Source organism: Moschus berezovskii, chromosome 16 (genome assembly GCF_049115385.1).
Source record: "Moschus berezovskii isolate FMDL1 chromosome 16, NW_MosBer_1.0, whole genome shotgun sequence".
NCBI lineage: Eukaryota > Metazoa > Chordata > Mammalia > Artiodactyla > Moschidae > Moschus > Moschus berezovskii.
The window spans coordinates 8,391,682-8,404,366 of record NC_142475.1 but is presented as its reverse complement, the minus strand read 5'-3'; the positions used below and the strand labels follow the sequence as shown (position 1 = coordinate 8,404,366).

At 38.4% G+C, this 12,685-nt stretch overlaps 1 protein-coding gene across 1 annotated transcript in view; it reads left to right on the top strand.

The window, feature by feature from the left end:
- The window catches only part of TMEM64 (transmembrane protein 64), a 38,220-nt gene that overhangs the window by 14,511 nt on the left and 11,024 nt on the right, over positions 1–12,685 (top strand). Inside the window, exon 2 of the mRNA XM_055432096.2 lies at positions 3,679–3,834. Coding sequence (XP_055288071.2) covers positions 3,679–3,834 — 156 coding nt within the window. The remainder of the gene's footprint in view (positions 1–3,678; positions 3,835–12,685) is intronic.

Below are 12,685 nucleotides of genomic sequence, written 5' to 3'. Positions count from 1 at the left end.
AACCACCTAATTTTAGTAATAAATATGGAAGATTTAAAGTAATTATAAAAACATTTCTTGATAAAAATACTGAATATTCTGGAGGTTGCATCTCTATCCAGATTAATTTACAAATTTACCTTAATCCTAATGTAATATTTACTAGTTTTTTGAATGACAGAGTGATCCTAAGAAGTATTCGCAAAAATGAATAGTTGAGAATGGTTATGGAAGTTTTAAAAAGAAAAGTAAGAAAAGGAATTTGAAGGTTAGAAATTCCTTGTGAGATATTAAACTGATAGTCTTTACAGTAATTTGGTTTCAACACAAGATTTAAGATATCCGTAGACATGTTGATATATGGCAGAACCATTACTATATTCTAATTATCCTCTAATTAAAAAAAAGCATATATAAAAGATTATCAGTAGACAGTATTAGAACCCCAGATAGGCTCCTTTATATACAGTAATTTAATTTATAATAGACATCACAAGTTTTTGAAGAAGTTACTGATTATTCAATAAATGATAACTAGGAAAATTGGCTACTGGGGAATGGGAGGAGTAAGGATATATCGTCAACCTTTAATTCTAATAAATTGCAGAAGGAATTGGTGGTAAATATTAAAGAGGAAAATATAATGAGAAAAGAAATACAGGGAGAAATTTAATAATGGGATCTGAAAAGACTTTCTGAAGCTAAAAGCAATGGAAGATCAGAGGAAACAATAATATTTGGTTATATAAAAATTTAGAAACATTTGTATGTCTAAACAAAAAATAAGAAACAATTCAGAGGAAAATATTTGCTACATATTATGGACAAAAGTTGGTGACACTAGTGGTAAAGAACCTGCCTGCCCATTCAGGAGACATTAGAGATGCGGGTTTGATCTGTGAATCAGGAGGATCCGCTGGAGAAAAAAATGGCAGCCCACTCCGGTGTTCTTACCTGGAGAATACTGTGGACAGAGGGGCCTGGCAGGTTGCGGTCCATAGAGTTGCAAAGAGTCTAACACGACAGAAGCGACTTAGCACACAGCATGGACAAAGGTTGCCCTTACTATACAAAGAGTAAATGTCATGAATAAATGAGAAAATAACATTTCAATAAAAATGAATATATGTGAACAAATAAAGCCAAGAAAGAAATGTAAATAGAAAAGTGTGTATTTAAAACTAATGTAAATTAAAATTACAGTAAATAAGTGTTAATCGCTTAGTTGAGCCCGACTCTGTGACCCCGTGGACTGCAGCCCAACAGGCTCCTCTGTCCATGAGATTTTCCAGGCAGGAATACTGGAGTGGGTTGCCATTTCCTTCTCCAGGGGTTCTTCCCTACCCAGGGATCGAACGTGGGTCTCCTGCACTGCAGGCAGATACTTGACCGACTGAGCTACAAGGGAAACCAGATTAAACAATTATTGAAATCATTTTTGCCCCTCTCAGACTAATGCATGTGTGTGTGCTCAGTCATGTCTGACTGTTTGCAACCCCATGGAACTAAGGAGAACTGAAATTTAAAACTTAAAATTGGCAAGAGTATGATGAAATGGACACACGTACGTTACTCACTGATAAGGATATAAATCAGTGTGAACTTTTTGGGAAAGCAGTTTTTACTGTTTGATCTAGTTATTCCATTCCTAATGATCTATCCTAAAATAATGGAGTTGCATATTCTATTATTTCTTGCTGTGTAACAGATGACTCCAAAATTGAATAACTTAATAAACATTTAATATCTCACAGCTTCTGTCAGTCGAGAATTCCTGTACAAAATACCTGTGCTGTGCTTACTTGCTCAGTCATGTCCAGCTCTTTGCAACCCCATGGACTGTAGCCCACCAGGCTCCTCTGTCCATGGAGATTCTCCAGGCAGGAATATGCAGTGGGTTGCCGTGCCCTCCCCCAGAAGATCTTCCCAACCCAGGGATTGAACCCAGGTCTCCCCACATTGCAGTCAGATTCTTTACCAGCTGAGCCACAAGGGAAGCCCAAGAATACCGGAGTGGGTAGCCTATCCTTTCTCTAGGGGAATCTTCCCAATCCAGGAATCAAACTCGGATCTCCTGCATTGCAGGCAGATTCTTTACTAACTGAGCTACCAGGGAAGCCCACGGAATAGCTGCTGCTGCTGCTGCTAAGTCACTTCAGTCGTGTCTGACTCTGTGTGACCCCATAGACGGCCTCCCATCAGGCTCCCCCGTCCCTGGGATTCTCCAGGCAAGAACACTGAATAGCTAGCTGCCTCTAATTCAGGTTGTCTCACAGTACTCAAGATGTTGACCAGAGCTGCAGCCACCTTATGACACAACTGAGGAAGACTCTGCTTCCAGGTGCGCTCAGGTGGCCGTTGGCAGCTCTCAGGTATTTACTAGCTTTTGGCTGAAGACATCAACTCCTTGCTATAGCAGGGACCTCTCCGTAGAGCTGCTCACAGCATGGTAACTTACCTTCCTGAGGGAGAGACGGGAGTCTTGTTATTTTTGTAACCTCATCTTCGAACTGACATCTCATCACTTACGTGATAGTCTCTTTGCCAGAAGAAAGCGCGAGGTCCAGCCCACGCTCAGGGAGAGGATCACACGAGGGCATGGAAACAGTTTAGATATTGACTCCCATACAGGTTAATACACAAAGGGTTTCATACAGGTTTTACAAAATTTGTAATAGCCAAAAAATACGTAGTCACATGTACTCAAACAAGGAAGCAGTTTAAATGTTTCACAGCAAAAGAATGGTTCAATTGTGCTATGTAGTATAAAGTATAATAATAATTTGTACCTTTTTGAGTGCTGGTCATGTGCTAGGCATTTCTTAAGATATTTACACGTCTCTGTAAAATATTTCATGTAAGGTAGTGGTTATTCTCATTTTACAGATGAAAAAACTGATATTCAAAGACTTTGTACTTAAATGTCATTTTAGAGTTAGAGTTACCTGACTTCCAAACCCAGTGATCACATTGCTGTTTAGGTATGTTTATGAAGAATATTTAGGGCCTTCCCTGGTAACTCAGCTCATAGAAGAATCTGCCTGCAGTGCAGGAGACCCCGTTTGATTCCTGGGTCAGTAACATCCCCTGGAGAAGGGTTAGGGTACCCACTCCAGTGTTCTTGGGCTTCCCTGGTGGCTCAGCTGGTAAAGAATCTGCCTACAATATGAGAGACCTGCGTTCGATCCCTGGGTTGGGGAGATCCCCTGGAGAAGGGCATGGCAACCCACTCCAGTATTCTGGCCTGGAGAAATCCTCGTGGGCAGAGGAGCCTGGTGGACTACAGTCCATGGGGTCGCAAAGAGTTTGAAATGACTGAGTGACTAAGCACAAAAAATAGAAGCATGAAGAATATTTAATGACATGAGGAATACTTCAAAAACTTTTTATAAAGTGATGTGTGTGTGTCTGTACCTTTTATTTACGTGTAAGAAAAAAAACAATAGTCACAAATGTCATCTTTCAGTGACAGCAACAGAATGTTAAAAATTTTTCTTTAAACTTTTATTTCATTGTAGATCTTTTACATTCTGTATATATTCCATGTATAATCATGTTTAAAAATCAGAATGCTTTGAAAAGTATTTCACCTCTCTCTACTTCAGAGGGAAAACTGCTATAACAAGACTTGTATACACAGTTTTATGTGAAACTGAAATTTTACTTGGTAATGAATCATTCCATTTCATATTCCTCTAGATTACTGATCTCTCCTTACCCAACTATCTGGTGGCATCTTCAGTTGGACTGCTTCCTACCCAGCTCCTGAATTCTTACCTGGGTACCACTCTGAGGACCATGGAAGATGTCATTGCAGAGCAGAGCGTTAGTGGATATTTTGTTTTTTGTTTACAGGTGAGTTTAAGGCCAAGGCTTGTCTTTTTTTGTTGTTTCTTGATTTAATCTAAGAAATTTCACTGAAAATAATTTGATTTTTTTATTTTTCACATCTTTTCTTATTCTTTCAATACTATTTCATATTTTGACACTTACATTGTTAATCTTGAGAATATGTGGAAATACACAAAACTGAATTGACGCTTATTGAAAATTATCTAAACGCAAAAAAGGGAATGACAGAAATAGGGTTCTTTTTACAATGATTATTTTTAAAATCATGACTAAATCAAATATTCAATGAGTTTATATGAACTATTGTTAATACTGTGTTTCTAAAGGTAATTTTAATGAGATTTGATGAAGTTGAGTTTTTAATCTTAGTTACTTTATATCTTTAAATTTTGAAGATACTGAACTTTTCATTGATTTTTTTTAGATTATTATACTGGCAATGTAAATTTCTTTCTAGTACAATTTGATGTGAACAAATTTTTTTAGAAAATATTGCTTTATATAAAGTATGAAAGTATTCTATTACAAGTTCAAATAATATTTCTATAATTGATTAGTATTACTATGCAAATTATAATATAGTTTGAGGTACATATAATTTCACATAAGAGTGATAAGAGACGAAAATCCTGCTAGGTAGGCAGATTTATTCAGTGCCTTAAATTACATGCTGGAAGGGTTAAAACTTCATTTGCTTGTAATACATTTCATTCCTAGGATTTACCAAAATATAAAGTTATAATTTTGATAATTTAGTAAGATGGTGATGATGATAGCTAATATTTATTGAATGCTTTATATGCCACATATTTAAGCTCATTTAATGCCTACCAAACCGTAGTAGGTATATACTTTTATTATCTATTATCATGAGCCAATTGTGTATTCAGTAATGTTACATCAGTAACTTGAAATTGGTCATGACAGGGGGTATTTACAATTATGGAAATTGCCAAGTGTTCTAAATCAAGCCTGCCATCTCTGATCCCTAAGATCAAAGATGTGTGTTTACACCATTAGATAGTAATTTGTGCAAGAGGTAGAATCAGGATTTGAACAAAGCAGTTGGTTCTAGAGACCATGCTCATAAGTCTGCTGAGCAGATAATACCAGTTAAATAGCTGACATTAGTGATCTCCTGAATTGTAAGTTTTAATTTATACTGTTTTTGAATATATGGTATCATGTTACAAATTTACTGTTAGTGCTGTTATTCTCAAGTTTTTGAAGCATTATATTGTGTCAAAAATACTATGATAAAGTTAATTTTCTTTGTGCTTATGCAGTACAAATTTAGTAAACAAAATGAGCCCAGGAATATTTACATTAAACTATAAATAAGCTTGTCAGAGAAGACTTGCTTTAACATAAATTTTGTAATATTTATGATATTCAGGACATCAGTTTTTATTTTCCTTTACTGTTTTTTTCTTCAGAGCTACATTTTCTAAAAGGTAACCTGCTCTAGGTTTAGAGTTTTTGTGATTGTTGGCTTATTTTTACTAATGTAACATGCTAATCACATATTAAACTTTCTATGTGTTATGTCAGTTCAGTTGCTCAGTCATGTCTGACTCTGCAACCCATGGACTGCACCTCACCAGGCCTCCCTGTCCATCACCAACTCCCAGAGCTTGCTCAAACTCACATCTGTTGAGTCGGTGATGCCATCCAACCGTCTCATCCTTTGTTGTCCCCTTCTCCTCCTGCCCTCAATCTTTCCCAGCATCAGGGTCTTTTCAAATGAGTCAGTTCTTTGCATCAGTTGGCCCAAGTATTGGAGTTTCAGCTTCAGCATCAGTACTTCCAATGAATATTCAGGACTGATTTCCTTTAGGATGGACTGGTTGGATCTCTTTGTAGTCCAAGGGACTCTCAAAGAGTCTTCTCCAACACCACAGTTCAAAAACATCACTTCTTCAGCACTCAGCTTTCTTTATAGTCCAGCTCTCACATCCATACATGACTGGTGGAAAAACTGTAGCTTTGACTAGACGGATGTTTGTCAGCAAAGTAATGTCTCTGCTTTTTAATATGCTCTCTAGGTTGGTCAGAACTTTTCTTCCAAGGAGCTAGCGTATTTTAATTTCATGGCTGCCATCACCATCTGCAGTGCTTTTGGAGCCCGAAAAAATAAAGTCTTCCACTGTTTCCTCATCTTTTTGCCATGAAGTCATGGGACCAGAAGGCATGATCTTTGTTTTCAGAATGTTGAGCTTTAAGCCAACTTTTTCACTCTACTCTTTCACTTTCATCAAGAGACTCTTTAGTTCTTCACTTTCTGCCATAAGGGTGGTGTCATCTGCATATCTGAGGTTATTGATATTTCTCCTGGCAATCTTAATTCCAGACTGTGAATGAATTCAGCCCAGCATTTCACATGATGTATTTTGCATGTAAGTTAAATAAGCAGGGGTGACAGTATACAGCCTTGATGTACTCCTTTCCCAAATTGGAACCAGTCTGTTGTTCCATGTCTGGTTCTAACAGAGCCAGTCTATTGACCTGCATAAAGATTTCTCAGGAGGCAGGTAAGGGGATCTGGTCCCATCTCTTGAAGGATTTTCCAGTTTGTTGTGATCTACACAGTCAAAGGCTTTGGTGTAATCAATAAAGCAGAAGTAGATATTTTTCTGGAATTCTCTTGCTTTTTCCATGATCCAGCAGATGTTGGCAATTTGATCTCTGATTCCTCTGCCTTTTCTGAATCCAACTTGTACATCTGGAAGTTCACAGTTCATGTACTGTTGAAGCTTGGCTTGGAGAATTTTGAGCATTACTTTGCTGGCATGTGAGATGAGTCCAATTGTGCAGTAGTTGGAACATTCTTTGACATTGCCCTTCTTTGGGATTGGAATGATAACTGACTTTTCCAGTCCTGTGGCCACTGCTGAGTTTTCCAGGTTTGCTGGCATATTGAGTGCAGCACTTTCACAGCATCATCTTTTAGATTTGAAATAGCTCAACTGGAATTCCATCACTTCCACTAGCTTTGTTCATAGTGATACTTCCTAAGACCCACTTGACTTCACATTCCAGGATGTCTGGCTTTGAGTGATCACTCCATTGTGGTTATCTGGGTCATGAAGATCTTTTTTGTATAGTTCTTCTATGTATTCTTGCCACCTCTTCTTAATATCTTCTGCTTCTGTTAGGTCCATACCATTTCTGTCCTTTATTGTGCCCATCTTTGCATGAAATGTTCCCTTGGTGTCTGTAATTTTCTTGAAGAGATTTCTAGTCTTTCCCATTCTATTGTTTTCTTCTATTTTCTTGCACTGATCACTGAGGAAGTCTTTCTTATCTCTCCTTGCTATTCTTTGGAACTCTTCATTCAAATGCGTGTATCTTTCCTTTCTCCTTTGCGTTTAGTTTCTCTTCTTTTCTCAGCTATTTATAAGGCCTCCTCAGACAACCATTTTGCATTTCTTTTTCATGGGGGTGGTCTTTATCACTGCGTTCTATACAATGTCACAAACCTCCATCCATAGTTCTTCAGGCACTCTGCCTGTCAGATCTAATCCCTTGAATCTGTTTGTCAATTCCACTTTATAATTGTAAGCGATTTGATTTAGGCCACACATGAATGGTCTAGTGGTTTTCCCTACTTTCTTCAACTGGGAGCTGACTATGGCTCAGATCATGAACTCCTTATTGCCAGAGTGTTTATAGTATCTATGTTAATAACTTATGTTTATAATCATCCCAAGGTATTCTAAGATTCTTATGTATGCTACATTCTCAGATAGATTTTTTAGTACATTTAAGTAATTTTATGTTTTTCTAGTTTCCTGAAAACAATTCAAAACATTTTTTTTCATGACATTGCAATTAGCTTTCAGAAGATTTTCACTATCTGATACTTTATATGTCTATGCATCTTAGTAGATTACTCAATCAGAATTGTAATAGAACAAAATAGTTCATGCATTTTTCAGTGGTACTTTGTAAAATATAGGATCTTCTTTTTTCTAAGTGATTTCTTACCCTTTAGCTTGAGTTTGCAAACTTAAGCTTAGGATACAAAACAGAAGGGAAAAAAATAAATGTTCTTAGCCCAGATATTTACAAAAAGCAACCACCACAAAGAAAATATGAAGGCATATTTGTATCTTGATTTGATACATTGATGTTATTTATAGTTTATTTCAGGGAGTGTTAAATTTAGCTTAAAGAAGAGCCCTACTGTATAGGAATTCTGAACAAGGAACTCTGCTCAAGATTTTGTGGCAGCCTGGATAGGAAGGGAGTTTGGGGGAGAATGGATACATGAATATGTGTGGCAGAGTCCTTTTACTGTCCTGAAACTACCACAACATTGTTAATCAGCTGTACTTCAATATAAAATAAAACTGTTTAAAAAAAAAAAATGGAGAAAGATGTCATCTTGAAGGGAAAATTAGCATGGGGAAAAAAAAGAATGAAGCACGTGTTAAGGTTGAAAGAGTAAAGTATCATGTTGTTCATGTTGTTCAGTAGCTAAGTCATGTCCAGCTCTTTGCGACCCCATGGACTGCAGCATGCCAGACTCTGTCTCATTTCTGGATTTTCTGTCTTGTTCCACTGATTGTTATTTCTAGTTTTGTGCCAGTACCATACTGTTTTGATGACTGTAGCTTTGTAATATAGTTTGAAGTCAGGGAGCCTGATTCCTCTCTGTTTTTCTTTCTCAAGATTGCTTTGACTATTTGGGGTCAAACTTCTTTTCCAATTTGGATTCCCTTTACTTCTTTTTCCTCTTTGATTGCTGTAGCTAAGACTTCCAAAACTGTGTTGAATAAAAGTGGCAGGAGTGGACATCGTTGTGTTGTTCCTGATCTTAGAGGGAATGCTTTCAGCTTTCCACCATTGAATATGATGCTGACTGTCAGTTTCTCATTTATGACCTTTATTATATTGAGGTATGTACCCTCTGTGCCCACTTTCTGGAGAATGTTTACATAAATGAGTGCTGAATTTTGTCAAAAGCTTTTTCGGCATTTATTGAGATGATCGTATGTTTTTCACTTTTCAGTTTGTTGATATGGCGAATCACGTTGATTGATTTGCAGATGCTGAAAACTCCTTTCCTCCCTGGGGTGAATCCTACTTGATCATGTATTTTCACGTATTGTTTAATGTGGATTGCTAGTGTCTTGTTGCAGATTTGTGCATCTGTATTCAGCAGTGATGTGAGCCTGTGAATTTCTTTTTCTGAAGGCATCTTTGTCTGCCTCTGGGAGCAGGGTGACGGTGGCCTCACACAACGAGTTTGCAGGTTTTCCTTCCTCTGCAGTTTTTGGAACAGTTTCAGAAGGGTAGGTGTCAGCTCTTCTCTAAATGTTTGATAAAATTCACCTATGAAGCTGTCAGGTCCTGGACTTTTGTTTTTTGGGGAGGTTTTTAATCACAGTTTCAATTTCAGCGCTTGTGATTAGTCTGTTCATATTTTCTGTTTCTCCCAGGTTCAATCTAGGGAGATTGTACCTTTCTAAGAATTAGTCTGTTTCTTCCAGATTATCCAATTTATTGGCATACAGTCACCCATAGTAGTTTCTTGTGACACTTGCTTTTTCTATGGAATCCGTTGTAACTTCTCCTTTTTCATTTCTTATTTTATTGATTTGAGTCCACTCCCTTTTTTCTTGATGAATCTGACTAAAAGTTTATCAATTTTATTTTTTCAAAGAACCAGCTTTTAGTTTCATTGAACTTTGCAGTTGTTTTCTTTTTCTCTATTTCATTTATTTCTGTTATAATCTTTATGATTTCTTTACTCGTAGTAAATTTAGGTTTTGTTTGTTCTTTCTCTGGTTGTTTTAGGTGTAATGTTACATTGTTTACTTGAGATTTTTCTTGTTTCTCGAGGTAAGATTCAGTTCAGTTCAGTTCAGTCGCTCAGTCGTGTCCGACTCTTTGCAACCCCATGAGTCACAGCACGCCGGGCTTCCCTGTCCATCACCAACTCCCGGAGTTCACTCAAACTCATGCCCATCAAGTCGGTGATGCCATCCAGCCATCACATTCTCTGTCGTCCCCGTCTCCTCCCACCCCCAATCCCTCCTAGCATCAGACTCTTTTTCCAGTGAGTCAACTCGTCGCATGAAGTGGCCATTGTATTGCTGTAAACTTCTCTCTTAGAATGGCTTTTGCTGCTTCCCATAAGTATTGGAATGTTGTGCTTTGGTTTTCATTTGTCTCTGGGTATTTTTTATTTCCACTTTAATTTCTTTAGTGATCCTTTGGTTGTTTTGTAGCATATTGTTTAGCTGCCATGTGTTTTGGTTTTTTAGATTTTTTTTTTATAGTTTATTTCTAGTCTCAGCATTTTGATCAGAAAAGATACTTGATTTTGATTTTGTTAAGTTTACTAAAGCTTGCCTTGTGGCCCAGCTTGTGATCAGTCCTGGATGCCTGTGCACTTGAGAAAAATGTGTAGTTTGCTGCTTTTGGATGGAATGCTCTATAAAGGCCAAAAAAGCCCAGATCAGCTGAAGTGCCATTTAAGCCCTTTGATTCCTTGTTAGTTTCTGTCCAGATGATCATCCATTGATCAGCATGGGTTGTGAGAGTCCTGCACTATGATCGGGTTACTGTCAGTGTCTCCCCTTTTCCTTGTTAATATTTGCCTTATGTATTGAGGTGGTCCTATGTTGGGTACACATATAGGTATTTATAATTGTTAAACCTTCTTGTATTGAACCCTTGATCATTATGTAATGTCCTTTGTCTCTTATAACCATCTTTTTATAAAGTATGTTTTGTCTGATATGAGTATTGCTACACCAGCTTTCTTACGATTTCCGTTAGTGTGGAATACTTTCTTCTCACCTCCTTACTTTCAGTCTGTAAGCGTTCCCAGACCTGACAGCTGTCCATACTGGGTCTTGCTTTTTATCTACCCAGCTGGTCTGTGTCTTTGGTTGGTGCATTTAGTCCATTTACATTAAGGTAATTGTTGATACGTGTGACCCTATTACCATTTCCTAATTGATTTTGGGTTTATTTTTTGTAAGTCTTTTCATTCGCTTGTGTTTCCTAACTAAAGAAGTTCTTTAGCATTTGTTATGAAGCTTCTGGGTAGAGTATTCCGGGCTGTAGGTTCTTCCCTTTCATCACTTTGAATATATTGTATCATTCCCTTCTGGCTTGTAGAATTTCTTTTGCGAAATCAACTGATAGCCTTACAGGAGTTTCCTTGTATGTTATTTATTATTTTTCCCTTATAGTTTTTAATATTTTATCTTTATCTTTAATTTTTTATTACTGTGTGTCTGTGTGTGTTCCTCCTTGGGTTTATCCTGCCTTGGATTCTCTGTGCTTCCTGGATTTTGTTGACTATTTCCTTTCCCGTGTTAGGGAAGTTTTCCACTGTTACCTCTTCAGATATTTTCTCTGGTCCTTTATCTTTCTTTTCTCCTCGTGGAACACCTATAATGTGAATGTTGGTATGTTTAATGTTGTCCCAGAGGTCTCTTAGGCTAACCTGTCATCATTTCTTTTTATAATTTTTTCTGTATTCTTTTTTGCAGCAAGATTTCCACCATTCTATCCTCGACATCACTTCTCTGTTCTTCTGCATCAGTTATTCTGCTATTGAATCCTTCTAGTGTATTATTCATCTCTGTGTTTGTTCTTGAGTTCTTCTAGGTCTTTGGTAAACATTTCTTGCATTTTCTCCATTCTTCTCCAAGATCCTGGATCATCCTCATTGTCACTATCCTGAATTCTTTTTCTGTAAGGTTGCCTGTCTCCACTTCATTCAGCTGTTTTCTGGAATTTATCTTGTTCCTTCATCTGGGATGTAATCCGAATTCTTTTCGTTTTTATTAGCTTTCTATGTCTGTGTTTTTCATCCTGTACCTGCAGGACTGTAATTCTTGCTTCCTCTGTCTGCCCTTTGGTGGATGAGGCTAAGAGGATTCTGCAAACTTCCTGATGGGAGGCACTGGTTGTGGGAAATCTGGGTCTTGCTCTGGTGGGCCGAGTCTGCTCAGTAAACCTTTAATACAGTTGTCTGCTCGTGGGTGAGGCTGTGCTCCCTCCCTGTTGGTTGTTTGGCCCAAGGTGACCCAGCCCTGAGTCTGCAGGGTCTGTGGTAGGGCCAATGGTGGCTTCCAAGAGGACTTACGCTACCAAGGAGAACCTCTCATGACTGCCGCCACCAGTGCCGTCATCCCCGCGGTGAGCCCCTGCCGACCCACACCTCAGGAAACCCTCAGATACTTCCAGGTAGGTCTGGCTCAGTGTCTTGTGGGATCACTGCTCCTTTGTCCTTGGTCCTGGTGAACACAGGTGTTGTTTGTGCCCTCCAAGAGCCGAGTCTCTGTTTCCCCAGTCCTGTGGAAGTCCTGCAGTCAGATCCCACAGGCCTTCAATGTCAGATTCCCTGGGATCTCCTAGTCCATTTCCCAGATCCCCAGGCTGGGAATCTTGATCTGGGGCCCAGAACTTTCACGGGCGCATGGGACCTTCTGTGGTATTATTGTTCTCCAGTTTGAGGGTCATCTGCCTGGCGGGTGTGGGAGTTTGATTTCATTGTGGTTGTACCCCTCCGGCTATCTCGTTGCAGCTTCTCCGTTGTCCTTGGACGTGGGGTACCTTTCTTTGGTGGGTTCCAGCAACCTTCTGTCAATGATTGTTCAAAACATAGTTATGATTTTTTATGCTCACGCAGGAGATCTCACTGTTGCTTCTTGACCCACATACAGGTTTCACAGGAGATGAGTAAGGTGGTCTGGTACTCCCATCTCTTTAAGAATTTTCCATGGTTTTTTCTGAGCCACACAATCAAAGGCTTTAGCATAGTCAGTGAAGCGGAAATAAACCTATCTCTGGAGCTCCTCCCTTGCTTTCTCCATGATCCAATCAATGT